The sequence below is a fragment of the Scyliorhinus torazame genome, chromosome 14 (assembly GCF_047496885.1).
Source record: "Scyliorhinus torazame isolate Kashiwa2021f chromosome 14, sScyTor2.1, whole genome shotgun sequence".
In the NCBI taxonomy this organism is placed as follows: domain Eukaryota; kingdom Metazoa; phylum Chordata; class Chondrichthyes; order Carcharhiniformes; family Scyliorhinidae; genus Scyliorhinus; species Scyliorhinus torazame.
Genome location: NC_092720.1, coordinates 121,812,481 through 121,833,671, shown reverse-complemented (window position 1 = coordinate 121,833,671; position 21,191 = coordinate 121,812,481). Strand labels below are relative to the sequence as shown.

The 21,191-nt window shown below is 48.1% G+C and overlaps 1 protein-coding gene across 2 annotated transcripts in view; it reads right to left on the bottom strand.

The window, feature by feature from the left end:
• Positions 1-21,191, bottom strand: part of inpp5d (inositol polyphosphate-5-phosphatase D) — a 212,564-nt gene that overhangs the window by 175,084 nt on the left and 16,289 nt on the right. For both annotated transcript variants that reach the window (XM_072474741.1, XM_072474742.1), the window contains exon 2: positions 13,680-13,743. In XM_072474741.1, the coding sequence (XP_072330842.1) occupies positions 13,680-13,743 (64 nt within the window). The remainder of the gene's footprint in view (positions 1-13,679; positions 13,744-21,191) is intronic.

The window sequence follows — 21,191 nt, the reverse complement described above, 5'->3', positions numbered from 1 at the left end:
CACCCGGAGGAAACCCACGCACACATGGGGAGGATGTGCAGACTCCGCACAGACAGTGACCCATACCGGAATCGAACCTGGGACCCTGGAGCTGTGAAACAATTGTGCTATCCACAATGCTACCGTGCTGCCCTCAGGTGAATGAAGAGGTATGTTCCAGAAACATATATATAGGCAAAGTCAAAGGTGCCAGACAATGCTTGGAATGCGAGCATTAGCAGGTGATTAAATCTTTACAGATCCAGAGATGGGGTAACCCCAGGTTAAAGAGATGTGAATTGTGTCAAGCCAAGCCAAAAACTTCTATGAGGACAGTTGGTAGGATTTCACAGGCCAGATGGTGGGGGATGAATGCAATGCGACATGAATCCCAGGTCCCGGTTGAGGCCATACTGAACAGAATGGACTACTGCAAAGAAGTATACCGACAACTCAACAACCAAGAACACTACAGACAGTTACCTGTAGATCCGACCAAGGAACACATCCGCCAACTCAACAGACTAATCAAGACCTTGGATCCAGATCTTCAGAGCACCGTACGTGCTCTCATCCCACGTACTCCCCGCATTGGAGATCTCTACTGCCTCCCGAAAATACACAAAGCCAACACACTAGGCTGTCCTATCGTTTCAGGAAATGGGACCCTGTGTGAGAACCTCTCTGGCTACATCGAGGGCATCTTGAAACCCATCGTACAAGGTACGTCCAGCTTCCGTCACGACACAAAGGACTTCCTACAGAAACTCAGCACCCATGGACCAGTAAAACCAGGAACATTCCTCGTCACAATGGACGTCTCGGCACTCTACACCAGCATCCCCCATGACGACGGCATTGCTGCAACAGCCTCAGTACTCAACACCGACAACTGCCAATCTCCAGACGCAATTCTGCAACTCATCCGCTTCATTCTGGATCACAACGTCTTCACCTTCGACAACAAGTTCTTCATCCAGACGCACGGAACAGCCATGGGGGCCAAATTCGCACCCCAATAGGCCAACATCTTCATGCACAAGTCTGAACAAGACCTACTCACCGCACAGGACTTTCAACCGACGTTATACACCAGATACATCGATGACATTTTTTTTCCTTTGGACCCACCACGATGAATCACTGAAACGACTACACGATGACATCAATAAGTTCCATCCAACCATCAGACTCACCACGGACTACTCTCCAAAATCAGTTGCATTCTTGGACACACTCGTCTCCATCAAGGACGGTCGCCTCAGCACTTCGCTTTACCGCAAGCCCACGGATAACCTCACAATGCTCCACTTCTCCAGCTTCCACCCTAAACAAATTAAAGAAGCCATCCCCTATGGACAAGCTCTCCGTATACACAGGATCTGCTCAGACGAGGAGGAGCGTAACAGGCATCTACAGACGTTGAAAGATGACCTTGTACGAACGAGATATGGTGCTCGACTCATCGATCATCAGTTCCAACGTGCCACAGCAAAAAACCGCACCGACCTCCTCAGAAGACAAACACGGGACACAACCGACAGAATACCCTTCATCGTCCAGTACTTTCCCGGAGTGGAGAAACTACGACATCTTCTTCACAGCCTTCAACACGTCATCGATGAAGATTAACATCTTGCCAAGGTCATCCCCACACCCCCACGACTTGCCTTCAAACAACTGCGCAACCTCAAACAAACCATTGTTTGCAACAAACTACCCAGCCTTCAGAACAGTGACCACGACACCACACAACTCTGCCATGGCAATCTCTGCAAGACGTGCCAGATCATCGACATGGATACCACCATTACACGTGAGAACACCACCCACCAGGTACGCGGTACATACTCGTGCGACTCGGCCAACGTTGTCTACCTCATACGCTGCAGGAAAGGATGACCCGAAGCGTGCTACATTGGCGAGACCATGCAGACGCTGCGACAATGAATGAACGGACATTGCGTGACAATCACCAGGCAGGAATGTTCCCTTCCAGTTGGGGAACACTTCAGCAGTCAAGGGCATTCGGCCTCTGATCTCCGGGTAAGCGTTCTCCAAAGCGGCCTTCAGGACGCGCGACAACGCAGAATCGCCGAGCAGAAACTTATAGCCAAGTTCCGCACACATGAGTGCGGCCTCAACCGGGACCTGGGATTCATGTCGCATTACATTCATCCCCCACTGGCCTGCGAAATCCTACCAACTGTCCTGGCTTGACACAATTCACACCTCTTTAACCTGGGGTTACCCCATCTCTGGATCTGTAAAGATTTACCTGCTAATGCTCACATTCCAAGCATTGTCTGGCATCTTTGACTTTGTCTATATATATGTTTCTGGAACATACCTCTTCATTCACCTGAGGAAGGAGCAGCGCTCTGAAAGCTAGTGATTCGAAACAAACCTGTTGGACTTTAACCTGGTGTTGTAAGACTTCTTACTGTGCTCACCCCAGCTGGCATCTCCACATAATTTAAATCTGTCACCGGTTCTACTATGGTGACTTTGTCTGGGCCTGTTAATACTGTTTATATGGTTCTGAGGGTTTAGGTGACAGCTTTTTCAGAAGGTGGCAGGAACACCTGAGATTTTGCAGATATTAGGACAGTGTTGAAATCTGTTATTAAATTCTGTGGACAAATCTGGTCTGTAAACTGTCTCTCACTGTTCTACACAATCAATCTCATCGTCTAGTTTGTACATTGGGTCTTATTTGTCTTCTCCCATGGGCACTGGTCTTTCAGCTCGTGTCCTGTACGGAGCCTGGTCATCTTGACCTGGGTTTCAGTGACAAAAAAAAACAAAGTGTCACACAGCTTGAGGACCATCATGGTAGCACAGTCAGCCCCGAACAGTCAAAGCAGACACACTCAACTGGCCCACTTGTGAGGGAAAAAGGGAAAAATAAACTCTTGCATTTATATAGCACCTTTCACAACCTTGGGACATCCCAAAGTGCTTTACAGCCGATGAGGTACAGACTACTAGCTGACAGACAAATGCCCAAGAAGTATTTTTGAAGTGTTGTCTCTGGTGTAAATACAGGACATGCGACAACCAACCTGTGCACAGCAAGATCCGAGAAACAGCAATGAGACAATAGCCAGATATTTGGCTCTCAGGCATCATCACTAAACACATTATCATTACTGTAAGTTATAGATTTTAAATAGCGATAACCTGTTTAGTGATGATGCCCGAGAGAAAAGGCACATTGGTGAATGCTGAGGAATCTCTTGAGGCCACCTGAGAGGGTAGGCACATCTCATCCAAAGACAGCACAGTCCAGCGCTCCCCTCAGCATGGCATGAGGGGTGTCAGCCTAGATAAAGTATGCAACAAAGGCTGCGCTGGCTGCCAATGCCACACACGTGTGAACACGATGCACTGTTTCTGCGCCATGTTTACTGTTCTACTGGCTCACAGTACCATGAGCATGCTGTGCCAGACTGGCAGCAAAAGAGGATTTCATAGACCTGACACTGCTGAATGGAAATTCATTTAGTGTCAAATAAAAAAATATTTTGCATCATTTTGAGCGCAGAAGTGGATCATTTAAAGCTAATGAACAGAAAGTCTTGCGTCGAACGTCTCCGGAGTGTTCTGTTTTTGAGTTGAAGCGTCAGCAATTGTTTTCTTGCCTCAATTGTGAATTGCTAATGATAGCTCTTTGACAATTATTCTATATAATTGGGAGCGTGTCCGGTCATGGTTAGGGTGCAGCTATTGTTTGGCGCCCATGTTGTTTGGGTGTGATCTACCCGATTGGATTCAGAGTCCCGCAGTGCTCAGTGCGGTGAGAAACACTCCGCTATCTAACGCCTAACCGGGTAGATTGGGGGCCTCAGCGGAGAACTCCCCGTTCCCTACACTGAGGAGCTCCGCTGGCCGGAACCCTTCAGTCCAGAGAGAGAAATCAGGACGCCTTTTTTGAATCTCGAGCCCCCATGCAACCCCCGAACCCCCCCAGCCCCAACTCACTATAAGGAGGTCCTTAGGCCCCCCCCCCTCCCCCCGCAGCCCCTATACCTGCAGGGCAAACCCCAGCCGATCACTGCTGCACAGAAATGTCAGCTTGGCACCTTGGCAGTGCCAGCCTGGCATCCGGGCAGAGCCACCTGGACACCTTGACAGTGCCAGACTGGCACCCAGGTGCCATTGCCAGGATGCCCAGGTGATACCAGCAGAGCCAGGGTACCACCCTGCCCAGAGGGCATGCATCTGACGGCCTAGAATCCCCTGGGTGACCCCCACGAGTGCCTTTTCATCTGGTCCCCGTTTGTGGAGACCAATACTGATCAGTGCTCGCCCAAGGTCTCCAAGGCGAGGATATTGGATCCCACACCTTGGTTAGATCTCGGGAACACATATTGGAGTGAGACTAGCTGTCTCGCTCTAATGTGCAGATTCGCCAAATGGTGATCCGCCCATAATGGGTGGGTTCACATCACGGCATCTCGCGAGATCTAATATGATCTTGCGAGGCGTGGCAAGCCGGGTAAATCCTGGAAGTGGGATCTCCCAAAATAACGCTGCTTTTCGGGTGCAACACGACCGGTAGATCCTGCCCAAAATGTTAAAATATCTTAAGCGCTGTACACAAAGCCCATGTTTTGGACACCGCAGATGAACATCTTTGCAGACAGTCACATTGCATTGGGAGAAGGCACTTCAACAAACTAGGATGCTACTTGAACCTGGAACCTTTTAACACTGGGGCACAAGTACTCATAACAGGACACAACTGACAAACAAAGAAATCCTGGGCAGCCCATGACAAGGTTGTACATTCGTCTCCTGCAGCAGTGCAAGTGAACCATACAATGCTTGGTGCTGATTGCAAAGTGACTAGCGTTGCAGGGACACACACAAAACTCTTGGGACAGAAGTTGCTGCTATAAACCCACCGTAGGATTAATTTTAGATCTCACAGCAACCTGTGGTTACAGAAAGAGGAACAGTAAATAAAAGTGCAACTGTAACAAAGGTTGAAGAACCGCTGCAAAATTATAGAGCAGAGCATTTACTTCGAGGTACAGACCTTCATTCACTTACAGATGTAGAACATTCAGCAAAATAAAATCAGCAAGCCTATAAATTAATCTTGGGATGAGTTTGAGGCTTAAAAGCTTTGCGACTTTTGACAAGCCCATTTCAAATTGGGGTAGAGGGACCAGGTGCGATGAAAATGGAGGTCTATCGCTTCATGTGATGTCATCTGAAGTGCCTAAAATGGAAGCTTCTCCCTCACGATTAGACATAAAATGGCCGACAAAAGCTTCAAACTGTAGAAAACAGCTTGTTATTCTAAAGGTCCCGAATGGTTGCTGGGCAACAGGGTGAAAGATTTTTAACAGATGCAGCTCAACAGATGGAGCCAGGACGCCACAGTGCCGATGCAGGCAGTGTTTTTCCAATCAGCTGAACAAATGGGGGTCCAATGCGTGGTTGAGGATTGGCATCGTTGTTGTGGTGTTGGGTGCTCTGAGGTACAGACGAACCAACACGGTTGCGATTGGTACAACGCAGTTTTATTCCAACTAGTTATTTACACATCTGACTTGGTACTCAGCACGTGGTGACTGTGTGAGTGTCTTGTTAATGAGGTCCTGGCCTTGTCCTATCTCCAGATGGACTGGCCAGCAGGTGTCGTGTTTCTTGTCTTATACTGTGTCTGCTCTTGTCTGTGATTGGCTGTCGTGTTATGTGTGCTAATTGGTCTGTTGGTCTGTCTATCATTATGTGTGTGTTGTGATGTGTGTTTGAATATCATGACAGTTGTCACCGGTTAAGCTGCATTGATACCTAACATGAACATACAGTACCACCTTCAAGGGGTGTACTGAAATCCATAAGGGGAAACATTCTTATAATCCAAGATTGCAGTCTTCAGTTTTCACTCTTCTATGTATGTGAAAGGGCCTGTGAGAACTGTAGGTCTCGAGGAAGTTATCATACGTATTAATGTTTCCAAATACATATCTGCCAGAAATATCAGCAATTCTGCTGGTTGGCTGCAGTTTGCAGAAATCGTGTGAATGAGGCAAATGCTGACCTTAACCCAAATTACAGGATGATCAGGATAACCTATGAGGAACCCCCTGGTATCTAAAATGAGTTTTAAGAATTAAGGACATTGTTTTTAACCAGTATACCTAGTTTCTACCAATGTGAGTTACCCTGGTTATTATCTGGCCCCTCTTTCTACTTTGATATATTGTATCTATAAATACATCTGAATAAGTAAGTTAGCATGCATTCAGAAAGCTGACGCATCTATGATTTGCATTTTTGTGTCTGCTAAACTGATTGGGGAATTTGGCAGGAGATGTAGAGGGGACATGAGGAAGAACCCTTTTATGCAGAGGGTTGTGGGTGACTGGAGTTTGCTGCCCGAGTTGGTGGTGGAGGCAGTGATCCTAAACTCTTTTAAAAGGTACCTGGATCTGCACCTTAAGGACTAAGGACCGGGTGCAGGAAGGTGGGATTGGAAACGGACAACTGGGTGTCCTAGGGCTGGCATGGACAAAATGGGCCAAATGGTCTCCTTCTGTGCTGTAAGTTTTCTATGATTCCATGTGGTAGCCATCCTACATATTCCCTTTAAGCAGTTTAGGGTCAGTTATTAAACTTGGACTACATTACCCCATATGAGGCAATGAATCGGCTCACAAGTGTCACCAAACTGTTTGCATATGCAAAGGTGTTGGCCTATAATACTGACTATCTGCCTGCTAGAAAAGGTTGTTTAAGCCTAACTCACTAGGCAGAAAACCAATGTCATTGGTTGGATCACCAGTTTTCCATCCCGTCTATTATTATCCTGCATTAACTTCAAGGGAGGGTAAAATCGGGCAGGAACACTCGATCCAAAACCTTCCTGACAGGGATGGCTCATCATGTTAAAATGGCCCCCATATTTATGTAAAGCAAGTGCAAGTTCTGGTGTGATACCACTCACTGTGTAGGCTCAAATGTACATCGCCAAAAGAGCTGGTGTTGAATATGCACCCCAGAGAAAGAGAGAACCGTTTAGTAATCTGTACACTATCGCACAGAGTCAAGCTTTATCCCCAAATGTCCCCCGGGAAGAGGACAGGAGGAAAAGAGAACTACAAGAGAAAACCAGCTAGGTGGGGATTGGAGGGAGCAGGGCAATGTCAGTGTTGGTTTGATGTTTTATCATCACTGAAGTTCCATTCTTACAGATCTATGTGTCCGCCAAACAGCTCAGGATCAGGCTGAGTAGCAATGCCATTCATGGTGGAATAGCCCACGGACTCACCGCATGTACAAGAAGATCACTTGGATCAGAGAGTTATTTAAACTTTAAACTAACAGAGGGGTATGGAGGAGAGCTCGGGTAAAGGGAAATTTTCACAGTAACTTCATTTGAAACCGACTTGTGACAATAAGCAATTTTCATTTCATTTAATTTCAAATCGAAAGAGAAAGGTTGGGGCATCAGAACAATATAGTGATGCGTGTGAAGACAAGCAGAGTGGGACAGGACAGAGTTTAAGGAAAGTTGTACATCAACAAATAAGTTCATTGACATAAAACAATTAAATTAAAGGTTCTTCATCTGAATGCTCAAAGCATCTGAATTAATGGCACACATCGAGGTAAATGATTTACAAGTAATCACCATTACCGAGACATGCCTACAAGATGATCAAGGATGGGAAATAGATATTGCAGGGCACACATTATTTTGGGAAAATAGACAGAATAGCAACAATATTTTGGGAAGATAGACAGACTAGCAAAGGAGGTTAGTAACAGATGACACAAGGACATTAGTGAGAAAGGATCTAGACTCAGAAGATCATACAGTACAATCAGCATGGGTGGAAATTAGGAATCGCAAGTCAGAAAATATTGGTTGGAATATTTTACAAGCCCTCCAACAGTAGTTATACTGTTGGGAAAGGCGTTAAACAAAAGATTATTGGAGCTTGTAACAAAGGAAATGTTGTAATTGTGGGGTACTTTAATATTCATATAAACTGGAGTAATTAAATTAGTGATCTCGAAGATAAGTTTGAAGAATGTTTTTGTGACAATTTCCTGGAGCAGTAAATTATGGAACTAACAAGGGATAAAACTATTTCAGAGATCTGGTATTGCGTAATGAAGCAGGGTTAATTAGTAATGTTATAGTAAAAGAGCCACTGGGAAATACTGATCATAATACCATTGAATTCCATATTAGTTTGAAAGTGATACAATTAATTTGCAAACATTAAGCCAACTGGCTGTGCCCGATACTGAAACTCAGAATCAGGGTTACCATGTGAGGAAGTCCCGACAACACAAACACATAGAGCAGGCAGGTCAGCAGTGTTCTTATATACAGTTAGTAACAGACTAGCCAGCCTAGCTCCCTGATGGAACTAGCAAGAATCAAAGCTTTCACAGGGCAGGGCTGCAGTTTCGTCCCACACAGTTCCGGGGGGGTAGCAGACCTTAACGGGTCAACAAACCAGTGCTCTTCATTCTTAAGACCGCTAGCTGGTTAATCTCCAGCAGAACACCTGAACACAATTGGGTAAGAGGTTTCCAAAGTTTTGTCTCTATCAAACTGCAGATGTTATTCTAGTCTTACGTAAGTGGGCATGTACCTACAGGGAGGAGGATAGAAACATTGTCCACTCCATATATGAATGTTGGAAACTTTGCTTGTCTGGATTTCTTGCTTCAAAGACCATTAAATCCAGCAAGATGGTTTTCTCACCTGTTTCAGAATTAGATTCCAGCCTGCAACTTACTCCTGGGTACCTATTATTCTAGATATAAATCAAACTGTTACAGAGTGTCATTTTGTGCAAAGAGTGTTCTTATAAGCTTTTCTCCTACATAATTGTTTTACTGGCATCTGTTGAGGGTTCTGAGCTTTAGTGGACATTGTTAGTTCTGCAAGAGGTCACCTGTAAGCAAGACCTTTTCTAATAGAGCTCTTGGGCTGGATTCTCCGCCGCGCCACATTTCTGTTTCACCCCGCTGGCCGGATGCTCCGTTATGCCAGCTGGTCAATGGGGTTTCCCATTGTGGGGCAGCCCATGCTGTCGGCGAACCCCCGGGCTGCCGGCAAAACGGAGCATCCCGCTGGCGGAGAATTCAGCCTCTTGTTTTCATAGTTATTACCATTACTACTGTTCTGCTGAGTTACCATTATTATTAAACGTCATTATTTATTTAGATTGAAAAGTTCCTTCTTTTAAACAATACGTTCGACTACCTCCTTTGTGGTCTCAAGTTACCACACAAACCCCGTAATTCTCGAATTTACTCCTGGTTATCCATTATTCTATGTATAAACTCTAAATTGTGCATTAATTGAGTTTAATTTTATGCAGGTAAAAAGCATTATTTACGGTTTCATTTGAACACACAAAGAAACACTTTCTGCTGCTGTGGGATGGTTCTGCAAGACTGACTAAATATTGGCTTCGGTACTATCCTTCACCAACTGGCTTTCCGGATTGGAACATAAAGCACTCAGGCTCTTTACCCCTCGATGACTATTTGACTTTTAATAAAGATTGAACTTGGGAGCAGCACGGTGGCGCAGTAGTAGCACTGCAGTCTCACGGCTCCAAAGTCCCAGGTTCGATCCCAGCTCAGGGTCACTGTCCATGTGGAGTTTGCACATTCTTCCCCTGCTTGCGTGGGTTTTGCCCCACACCCCCCAAAGATGTGCAAGTTAGGTGGATTGAACACGCTAAATTGCTCCTTAGTTGGAAAAAATGAATTGGGTACTCTAAATTTTTTAAAAAAAAACATTGAACTCATTGGAACTATGAAACAGGTCGTGCAGTGAATACAGGTTCTCAATGATAACTGTGATAGCTTGAATGCGTGACCACAAAATTCATTGGCGAAAGGGACCTGAAAGGGCCCAGAGACATTCTTGGAGAGTGAAGAGAAGCAAAGAAACACGAAGGATTTTATTTTATAAATTCACACTCAAGGGTTAATTTAACTTTGCTGAGTGAGTTGGTTCAGCTGCAGACCACATTTGCCTTGCCGAATACGCAGTCACCTCTTCCTCTTTTACAAAAGCTTTCGGCAAGCGACTTGGAATCAATGTCCTAATTAGCAACTTCTGCAAAACGTCAAAACAGAAAGAGTTCCCAGTGAAGTCTGGCTGAGGGTGCAGGGCTCTGACCAACGAGTGAGGCCTAACCACTCGCTTTCTCCTTGCTTCACCTTGATTGTTAGTCAGGTAGGGAGGTGACAAATGCACATCAATGGCTGCACAAGCTCAGTAACTGAGCACCGTGAACTCTGTATTTCAACATTTCCAGACTTTGTTGTTACAACAGGCGTTTCAGAAGTTGGATTCTGATCAAGGGTCATGGATTAATCTTGCTGACCTGCTCTCCTTCTGAGAAAAAGGTTCACCGGGCATTGAAATCTTTAATTTCTATTCGCAATACATAGTGCCTTCATGGCCGGGAAAGGTCAAAAAATCTATCTTTGTTCCAAAGTTATCCTGCTGCAAATCCAGCTGGTGCTCCACAAGCTCAACTGAGACCTGCACCTATTTCCAGGATGATCTTGTAGACCCTCCACCTCAAAGGCATTGATACAAGGAGGGGAGGAGGCCAGGAACAGAAGTTCCCGCTCATACGCCCTCAGTTAGAACATAGTAGTTTTCTCTCAAGGTAGCTCCTTGACAGGGTGACACTCAGGTTAGAACTTCAAGCCCTCCAGAGTGGAGAATGATAGCTGACTGCCATCTTCCGAGTTTTCTGATGATGCCAGCCAAAAACCGGCAAACGTTGGAAATGACTGACCAGTTTGACTGGTTTTACCTTCTGGGCGATTGGGGGAGGGGGCAATCCACAAGGGTGGAGGATGCGAGAGACTGCGAGAGGAGATAACAGCGTGGTGAGATAGATGGCAGATGCAGTTCGATGCAGCGCAATGTGAGCTTTAGATTTTGAGAAACGATACCTCACAGAACGGAAGGAGAGAGATTTCGAGGAGCAGATACATCATTTTTTAAAGGTCAGAGTGCAGAATACAAAAGCCCATAAAAAGGCAACTGGGGTTCTTGGTTTCAAACACGGAGCACAGTAAAAGCAAGGAGGTTTTGTTAAGTTGGTCCGGCCCCAGTAAGAGTATTGCGTGCAATCCCAACCACTGCATTATGGGAAGAGTATCAGAGATGCAGCACAATTCTTCACAGTTATAGACATGAAAAAAAATGTTCAAAATTGGGCTATTTTCATTGCAGTACAGAAGGTTCCTTCGAAGCATAGAATCCCTACAGTGCAGAAGAAGGCCATTTGGCCCATCACACCTGCAACAACCCTCTGAAAGAACACCCTACTTAGGCCCACTCCCTCACCCCACCCCATAACCCCACCTAACCTGCACATTTTTGGACTGTGGGAGGAAATCGGAGCACCCAGAGGAAACCCACGCAGACACGGGGAGGATGTGCAAACTGCACACGGACAGTCACTCAAGGTCGGAATCAAATGCGGGTCCCTGGTGCTGTGAATTAACGACTGTCCCACCGTGCCGTCAATAAAGCAAACCAATATAGAATTTTCAGAGGATAAGTACTGAAAGAGTGAAGTGAGAAGGAATTTTTTCTCACTGTGTTGTTATTACATAGAATGATAGAATGGGCAGAATTGTCTGCTCCAGGGCTAAGTCTCATAGTGGGAATGGGAAACAGGAGTGTTTTCCACCACTCTAACCCAGCATCAACTCATGCCAAATTGTGCAATGCTGGCCTTATCGCTTATGCAGCTGGGGTTTCCTAATGACTTGCACGGTGGGACGGGCAGGATGTCATGTCCTTCGCCCTCCTATTCGGGTGCCATATTTAAAAGGCGCCCAACAGCAATCAATTCATCGCGCGCTGGACTTTGGAACAGGACATGGCGGGCAGGAGCCATCCAGCTTTGGACCCAAGGTTCAGCGATGCATCGCTGGACACACTTTTGAATACGGTGGGGAACAGGAGGGTCGCTCTTCACCCGAGGGATGAGAGGAGGAGGCCCACCTGTCTCACCACCCCTGTATGACAGGCAGTTATCATGGTGGTATAGTGCCAATCCCATGCACAGGAGGACCACCCGGTCATGCAGGAAAAGGATAAAAGACCCTCATCCGCTCTGCCAGTTTAAGTGAACCTTTCATTTCCCACACTCACCTCACGTCACTGAATGGGAACTGGGACATGAGATTCAGTGGCATGGCCGCCATCTGTGCTGCTCATGCATAAAAGCCCTTCACAAAATGCTGGATTGCTGTTGCCTTGCCCCACTGCAGTACATGTGATCTGGAGGTGACTGCGGGTCACTGACCCAGCCACATAGGAGATACAAATTTTGGAGGTGGATGTGGTGGGGCTGGTTGGCATACAGGGGAACTGCTGCTGCCATGTCCTGTTGTGCTTTTAGTTACTGGAGCCTGTGAGTCTGGAAGGTGCTCCTGAAGTACCCTTGGGGACCAACAGCAGTGTATGTTCCAGATGGCACGCAGTTGCCAATGGATTGGTGGTGACAGTTGGCAGCATGTGGATGTAACCTGCATCACACTTACTCACAAACCATCTTCTATCTTTACGGCAGAGAGGAGAGCGCATAACAGGTACAGGAGAGAGAAGACGGGAGGGCATTCCCAAACTCTGCCCCTCTCATGCAGTATGAAGGCTGCCGGGCTGGCAGGAGAGAATCGTACCATTCCTCTAGCGAGTCCAGCCTCCTCAAACCATCTGGTGAGGAAACTAATGTCTGCACATAGATGGTGCTGAGTGCAATGGAGGAAGTAGCCCAGGCAGTCACTCACTCTCTCTCCTCTTTCCATTACAATTGGCAACAAGAAGAGGGTCCTGGGTCCCGCCCCAGCTCCAGCCCATAGAGGAGTGAGGAGGATGATGAATACAATGAATTCTCACCGAAAGAGACGTCACAGCATTCACCTGTACCCTCCATCAGCTCAGAGACACACACCTCGTTGGGTCATAGATCTAGTTTAGGCTGGGCCTCAAGCTCTGGTGGTTACCATACAAACACATGTCCGCAGAAAGAGGAGGCAGTGACAGCCAACGTCACCATCAACCAGTGGACTGCTAAGTCTGAGTTAGATGATGAGCCTCTGGGAGCGGTCCCGGACAAGATGCTGGATATGCAGCGAGAGACGGAGAAAACATCAGGCAGAGGTGCCAGAGACCCTCAACAGAGTGGCACACGAGACAGAGGGGTCAGTCTGCCTGCTCTCTGGTGTGGTGGCATTGATGTATGAGGACGGTCGACATAGGAGAATCAGCAGAAAGCCGGATTTCTGCCTCTGGAGTATTTTGCATTTATCAAAAACGATGAGACTTTCTCATCGAGCTTCAGAAGTGAACAAATAAAGCACAAGGGCATCAACCCAGCAGCATCATTCACAATTCCAAGCGCCCAACACTAGTGTCTTATCCCCAACTCTAGCAGGGCGGGGAAAGATTCTTATCTTTATCAATACCAGCCTATTGGTAATTACTGGCATTACCAGCAATTCTGCTCTTAAATAGATAAAAATTGACAATACATTGGTTGCTGACTCTCTGAGCCTCAGCAATTATTTGAGCTAATTTAGCACTTGAGAGATTCATAGTGCTCTTCCAGATGATGGGGTTGCGGCCTTTGACACAGTTCAGTGCTTTAAGCATGATTGAAGTGTTCACCTACCTGAACAGACAGCATATTGTCCTCATTTATAAAAATCCTGTAAGTGTAGATGCGGTTTTCAAACCTGGAAAAGAGGAACAGATAAAATGAGACAATTACATTTGGTTCGAGTGGAATTATTTTCAAGGCCGCGATTTAATGGACCCGTCATGCCTGACTTGGCGATACGATGAGGCAGTTGAATCTCGCAATTCATGGAATTCACGACGCTCGAAACGCCTTGCGCGATTTAACAAAGTTTTGCGAGCCGACGCGATCTGAAGCAAGATCTAGATATACATATTTAAATGAGCCATTACGTTCATTAACGTATGTCTGCACTGTATTCTCCCGGCGTCCTCGCTTGGGAGACCTCCATGGCACCGTTTAGCACTGGTCCACACAAATATGGACCAGGTGCAACGGCACTAGGGGGGTCCCCAGGCTATTAGAGACCGCTCGGTGGTCAGGCTCTGGGTAGGGCTGCACCCTGGCACTCCCACTGCCAGCCGAGCACCTTGGCACTGCCAGGGTGCCCAGGGGCATTGCCAGACTGGCAGGGGCACAGTCAGGGTGCCAAACTGGCAGTGCCAAGGTGCCTGGATGCCAGGTATCAGGCCTGGGGGTGCCTTGCCCTTAAGACGTGGAATGACGGGGGGGGAGGAGGGGGGGGGGTGCACGAGGATCCCAGAAGAGGTGCGTTTGAGCAGAGGGGGGAGTCTGGAGGTTGCGGTGGGGTAGTTGAGGGGGGTCAAATGAACAGGCTGCTTTTAAAAATGGCGCACTGATACGCGAATTCTCTTCCTGTGCTGGCGAGCTCAGCTCGACAGTCAGGAAGTGATTATAAATACGGCCTCAGCGGGGCAACATGCCGGTAAATAGCAGTGTCATTCCCGGCGCGGCAGGCGCCGAGAAACACCCCGCTAAACACGCCCCAAACGGGACTCCATTTCTGTCCCGTTAAATTGCACCCCATGATTGTTGGTCACCTTTTACTTTGCTCGGCCCACATCCCTCCCCACCTCCACCCCTCCCCACCCCCAGAAAACTACCCGCCCCCGAAAAACAAAAAGAAAAGGGCACAACATCTCCCTGCATCAAAGAACGAAAGTAGAGCACAGGAACAGGCCCTTCGGCCCTCCAAGCCTGTGCCGATCATGATGCCCTAAATTAAAAAACAACTTCTGCCCTTACTCGGTCAGTATCCCTCTAATTCCTCCCTATTCATGTACCCATCCAGATATCTCCTAAATGTTGCTAATGTGCCTGCTTCCACCACATCCTCAGGCATCCACCAATCTCTGCGTGATAAACTTACCCCTCACATCTCCCTTAAACTATCCCCCTCTCACCTTGAACCTGTGCCCCTTTGTAATTGCCACTTCCACTCCCCTGGGCTCCGTGTTCCATTTCTGAAACCAGCTTCTCGACTCCTCTGTGAGTGAGATTGCAGTACCAGTGATGGGCCAGAATGGCCTCTTTCTGTGCAGGACCATTCTACGGATTTGGTGTTCACATGTTAAAAGAGAGAACATGCTGTAGCTTTCATGATTTAATGATGTCCCAAAGAACTTCACGGCCGCTCAAGTACTTTTGACGTAAGGTCACAGTTATAACGTAGAAAAATGCGGCTGCTACTTTCTGCACAGCAAGATCCCACAAACAGCAATGAGATAAATGGCCAGATAATCTATCCTTCTTTTGGTGATGTTAGTAGAACACAAGAACACAAAATGTTGGAGTAGGAATAGACTATATTGCTAATTGAGCCTGCTCCGCCATTCACTATGATCACGGCTTTCATGGGCTCCAACTCCATTTTCCCACCCGCTCCCCTTATCTCTTAATTCCCTGAAATGAACAATCTATTTATCCCAGCCTTAGCCTTGAAAGATAAATGTTACCAGGAATGGGAGATTACCCAAACTTGTATCAAATAGAACATAGAACATACAGTGCAGAAGGAGGCCATTCGGCCCATCGAGTCTGCACCGACCCACTTAAGCCCTTACTTCCACCCTATCCACCAAACCCCAATAACCCCTCCTAACATTTTTTGGACACTAAGGACAATTTTATCATGGCCAATCCACCTAACCTGCACATCTTTGGACTGTGGGAGGACTGGAGCACCCGGAGGAAACCCACACAGACACGGGGAGAACGTGCAGACTCCGCACAGACAGTGACCCAGCAGGGAATCGTAACCTGAGACCCTGGTGCTGTAAAGCCACAGTGCTAACCACTATGCTACCGTGCTGCCCGATAAAATTATCTTTATATTCACCACATGAAAGCAGATGTGTATTTGGATGAACAACTGCACCTCTGCTATGTAACATTCCCTCAATACTGTAACAGAGTGACAGCCTGGATTATCTTCACAGGTCGCTGCAGCATGGCTTGATCGCACAGACTTCCTGGCTGAAAATCAACAGCTCTACCACTAGGCAAAGAATGACACTTAAAAACTGCACTCATTTACAATGTGTAAGCCTAAAGAAATGCAACCGAGATTCACAAACTTTTTTTAGTGAACACAAACTTTCACTCCAAATGTTTTGCACTGGATTTTAATCCAAGTAAAAGTGTGCAGAAGTAAAAGTCAGCATCTGGCCCACTGTCCCACCCACTCCCAGAGGGAGAAAGGACAGTGTCTGACCCACTGACCCACACAGTTCCAGAGTGTGAAAGGACAGTGTCTGACCCACTGTCCCACCCAGTCCCTTGTGTGAAAGGACAGTGTCTGACCCACTGTCCCACCCAGTCCCAGAGTGTGAACGGACAGTGTCTGACCCACTGTCCCACCCAGTCCCAGATTGTGAAAGGACAGTGTCTGACCCACTGTCCCACCCAGTCCCAGAGTGTGAAAGGACAGTGTCTGACCCACTGTCCCACCCAGTCCCAGAGTGAGAAAGGACAGTGCTGACCCACTGTCCCATCCAGTCCCAGAGTGAGAAAGGACAGTGTCTGACCCACTGTCCCACCCAGTCCCAGAGTGTGAAAGGACAGTGTCTGACCCACTGTCCCACCCAGTCCCAGAGTGAGAAAGGACAGTGTCTGACCCACTGTCCCACCCACTCCCAGAGGGAGGAAGGACAGTGTCTGACCCACTGACCCACACAGTTCCAGAGTGTGAAAGGACAGTGTCTGACCCACTGTCCCACCCAGTCCCTTGTGTGAAAGGACAGTGTCTGACCCACTGTCCCACCCAGTCCCAGAGTGTGAACGGACAGTGTCTGACCCACTGTCCCACCCAGTCCCAGATTGTGAAAGGACAGTGTCTGACCCACTGTCCCACCCAGTCCCAGAGTGTGAAAGGACAGTGTCTGACCCACTGTCCCACCCAGTCCCAGAGTGAGAAAGGACAGTGTCTGACCCACTGTCCCATCCAGTCCCAGAGTGAGAAAGGACAGTGTCTGATCCAGTGTCCCACCCAGTCCCAGAGTGTGAAAGGACAGTGTCTGACCCACTGTCCTACCCAGTCCCAGAGTGTGAAAGGACAGTGTCTGACCCACTGTCCCACCCAGTCCCAGAGTGAGAAAGGACAGTGTCTGACCCACTGTCCCACACAGTCCCAGAGTGTGAAAGGACAGTGTCTGATCCAGTGTCCCACCCAGTCCCAGAGTGTGAAAGGACAGTGTCTGACCCACTGTCCCACCCAGTCCCAGAGTGTGAAAGGACAGTGTCTGACCCACTGTCCCACCCAGTCCCAGAGTGTGAAAGGACAGTGTCTGACCCACTGTCCCACCCAGTCCCAGAGTGAGAAAGGACAGTGTCTGACCCACTGTCCCATCCAGTCCCAGAGTGAGAAAGGACAGTGTCTGACCCACTGTCCCACCCAGTCCCAGAGAGTGAAAGGACAGTGTCTGACCCACTGTCCCACCCAGTCCCAGAGAGTGAAAGGACAGTGTCTGACCCACTGTCCCACCCAGTTCCAGATTGTGAAAGGACAGTGTCTGACCCACTGTCCCACCCAGTCCCAGAGTGTGAAAGGACAGTGTCTGACCCACTGTCCCACCCAGTCCCAGAGTGTGAAAGGACAGTGTCTGACCCACTGTCCCACCCAGTCCCAGAGTGAGAAAGGACAGTGTCTGACCCACTGTCCCACCCAGTCCCAGAGTGAGAAAGGACAGTGTCTGACCCACTGTCCCACCCAGTCCCAGAGTGAGAAAGGACAGTGTCTGACCCACTGTCCCACCCAGTCCCAGAGTGAGAAAGGACAGTGTCTGACCCACTGTCCCACCCAGTCCCAGAGTGTGAAAGGACAGTGTGTGACCCACTGTCCCACCCAGTCCCAGAGTGTGAAAGGACAGTGTCTGACCCACTGTCCCACCCAGACCCAGAGTGTGAAAGGACAGTGTCTGACCCACTGTCCCACCCAGTCGCAGAGTGTGAAAGGACAGTGTCTGACCCACTGTCCCACCCAGTCCCAGAGTGTGAAAGGACAGTGTCTGACCCACTGTCCCACCCGTCCCAGAGTGTGAAAGGACAGTGTCTGACCCAGTGTGCCACCCAGTCCCAGAGTGTGAAAGGACAGTGTCTGACCCACTGTCCCACCCAGTCCCAGAGTGTGAAAGGACAGTGTCTGACCCACTGCTCCACCCAGTCCCAGAGTGTGAAAGGACAGTGTCTGACCCAGTGTGCCACCCAGTCCCAGAGTGTGAAAGGACAGTGTCTGACCCACTGTCCCACCCCGTCCCAGAGTGTGAAAGGACAGTGTCTGACCCAGTGTGCCACCCAGTCCCAGAGTGTGAAAGGACAGTGTCTGACCCACTGTCCCACCCAGTCCCAGAGTGTGAAAGGACAGTGTCTGACCCACTGCCCCACCCAGTCCCAGAGTGTGAAAGGACAGTGTCTGACCCACTGCCCCACCCAGTCCCAGAGTGTGAAAGGACAGTGTCAGACCCACTGTCCCATCCAGTCCCAGTGTGAAAGGACAGTGTCTGACCCACTGTCCCACCCAGTCCCAGAGTGTGAAAGGACAGTGTCTGACCCACTGTCCCACCCAGTCCCAGAGTGTGAAAGGACAGTGTCTGATCCAGTGTCCCACCCAGTCCCAGAGTGAGAAAGGACAGTGTCTGACCCACTATCCCACCCAGTCCCAGAGTGAGAAAGGACAGTGTCTGACCCACTGTCCCATCCAGTCCCAGTGTGAAAGGACAGTGTCTGACCCACTGTCCCACCCAGTCCCAGAGTGTGAAAGGAGAGTGTCTGACCTACTGTCCCACCCAGCCCCAGAGTGTGAAAGGACAGTGTCTGACCCACTGCCCCACCCAGTCCCAGAGTGTGAAAGGACAGTGTCAGACCCACTGTCCCATCCAGTCCCAGTGTGAAAGGACAGTGTCTGACCCACTGTCCCACCCAGTCCCAGAGTGTGAAAGGACAGTGTCTGACCCACTGTCCCACCCAGTCCCAGAGTGTGAAAGGACAGTGTCTGATCCAGTGTCCCACCCAGTCCCAGAGTGAGAAAGGACAGTGTCTGACCCACTGTCCCACCCAGTCCCAGAGTGAGAAAGGACAGTGTCTGACCCACTGTCCCACCCAGTCCCAGAGCGTGAAAGGACAGTGTCTGACCCAGTGTGCCACCCAGTCCCAAAGTGTGAAAGGACAGTGTCTGACCCACTGCCCCACCCAGTCCCAGAGTGTGAAAGGACAGTGTCTGACCCACTGTCCCACCCAGTCCCAGAGTGTGAAAGGACAGTGTCTGACCCACTGTCCCACCCAGTTCCAGAGTGTGAAAGCACAGTGTCTGACCCACTGTCCCACTCAGTCCCAGAGTGTGAAAGGAGAGTGTCTGACCTACTGTCCCACCAAGACCCAGAGTGTGAAAGGACAGTGTCTGACCCACTGTCCCACCCAGTCCCTGAGTGTGAAAGGACAGTGCCTGACCCACTGTCCCACCAAGACCCAGAGTGTGAAATGAACGTGTCTGAATCACTCACCACCTGATCTCTATTTTTAATTTTGATTATACAATACCTGTTCAGCCAAGGTTTGATGGAACAGTATAAACAGAACTTTGCTCTGTCACTAACGCATCCTGTACTTAATGCGGATGATTTCAATAACATTAACAACATGAAAAATGAAGTCCCTTTCAGATGAAACGTGTTAGTCTGGGTATATAACTCTCTCTGGCACCAAACTCTGGCCATTGTCTTGTTGAACTGCAGAAACTGGTTGGACTCTGTCCTCACCCATTTCACCTGCAAACCTTAGGGCAACAGACCTTGGTCACTTCATTCCAGACTGGATTTGAATTGAGAAACCTGAGATCAAAGATGAATCCAGAGCCCATGTCTGATCAGCCTATGATGGATTCACTTAGCTTCGTCTGTTGACCTCTTACTTGAGGTCAACGCTAGTCTAACTTTGGCCTCATGTGCATACGCCGGAAAATCAGCGCATCACCGGTGCCATCACTTAATGCCAAGTCTCTCACCTCTGCAATTCCCGACCTATACTTCTCCGTCTCTCTACTTCCCTTTCCTCTTTTAAGATGCTCTATATTTACTCCACCCAGGTAGGATTAACTGTTTGAGCCTTTCTTCTTCCATTGATATATTTTGATCATTTTTCTCCGAATCCTTTCTAAAGCAACTCAATCTATTTCAAAGCAGGGTGACTAAAACTGCCTAACATACTACAACAACAACTTGTATTCATATAGTGCCTTCAATATCGTAAAATAAATTCCTAAGGAGATACACAAGAGCAATTCTCATACAGAATTTGGCACCTAAGGAGATATCAGACCAGATGACCAAATGTTTGGGCAAGAAAAGCAGTTTTTAAGCAGCAGTTTAAAGGAGAATGAGAAAGGTAGAGAGGTGGAGAGGTTTAGGGAGGCAATTCCAGTGCTTAGATCCTAGGCAGCTGAAGACACGGCTACCAATGGTGCAGTGATTAAAATCAGTGATGCCCAAGGGGCCTTAAGCTTTGAATTGGAGATCTGTGCAATCTGCTTGGTGCAATTGTGTTTCATTCGCTTTTTTAAAAAAATTCTAGAACCGTCTTTATCATAGAGAATTCAAAGTAAGTGCAGCACTGAAGGAGTAGCATATTGTCAGGGCTGCCTCATTTCTGATTAAACAAATTGTGGTGCTTTTCAATAAAGAAAATACTTGCATTCACATAGTGCCTTACACAACCTTAGATCACTTCGAAGCGCCCTACGTTTTAAATAGTGGTCACTGATATTATGGCAGAAGGATGGTTGCTAATTTGTGCAAAGAAAAGTCCCCCAAGCAGCAATGTGATTGTCGTGTTGGGTGTTCCGATACACAAACGAACCAACACGGTTGTAGATGGTACAACTCTGTTTTATTATTCTGTACAATAATAACTATTAACTTCTGGCTGTGGTTCGTACTTCACCAGCTAACCTGTGGACCCAGCCCTAGCATTATCTTAGTGAGGCACTCAGCACATGGTGTATGTCTGAGTGGCACGCTGTGAGCTCTGTGCTCTGAGCTATCTCCTGGTAGAATGAGCGGGAACTGTGGTGTTCCCTGTTTTATAGTGCGTGTG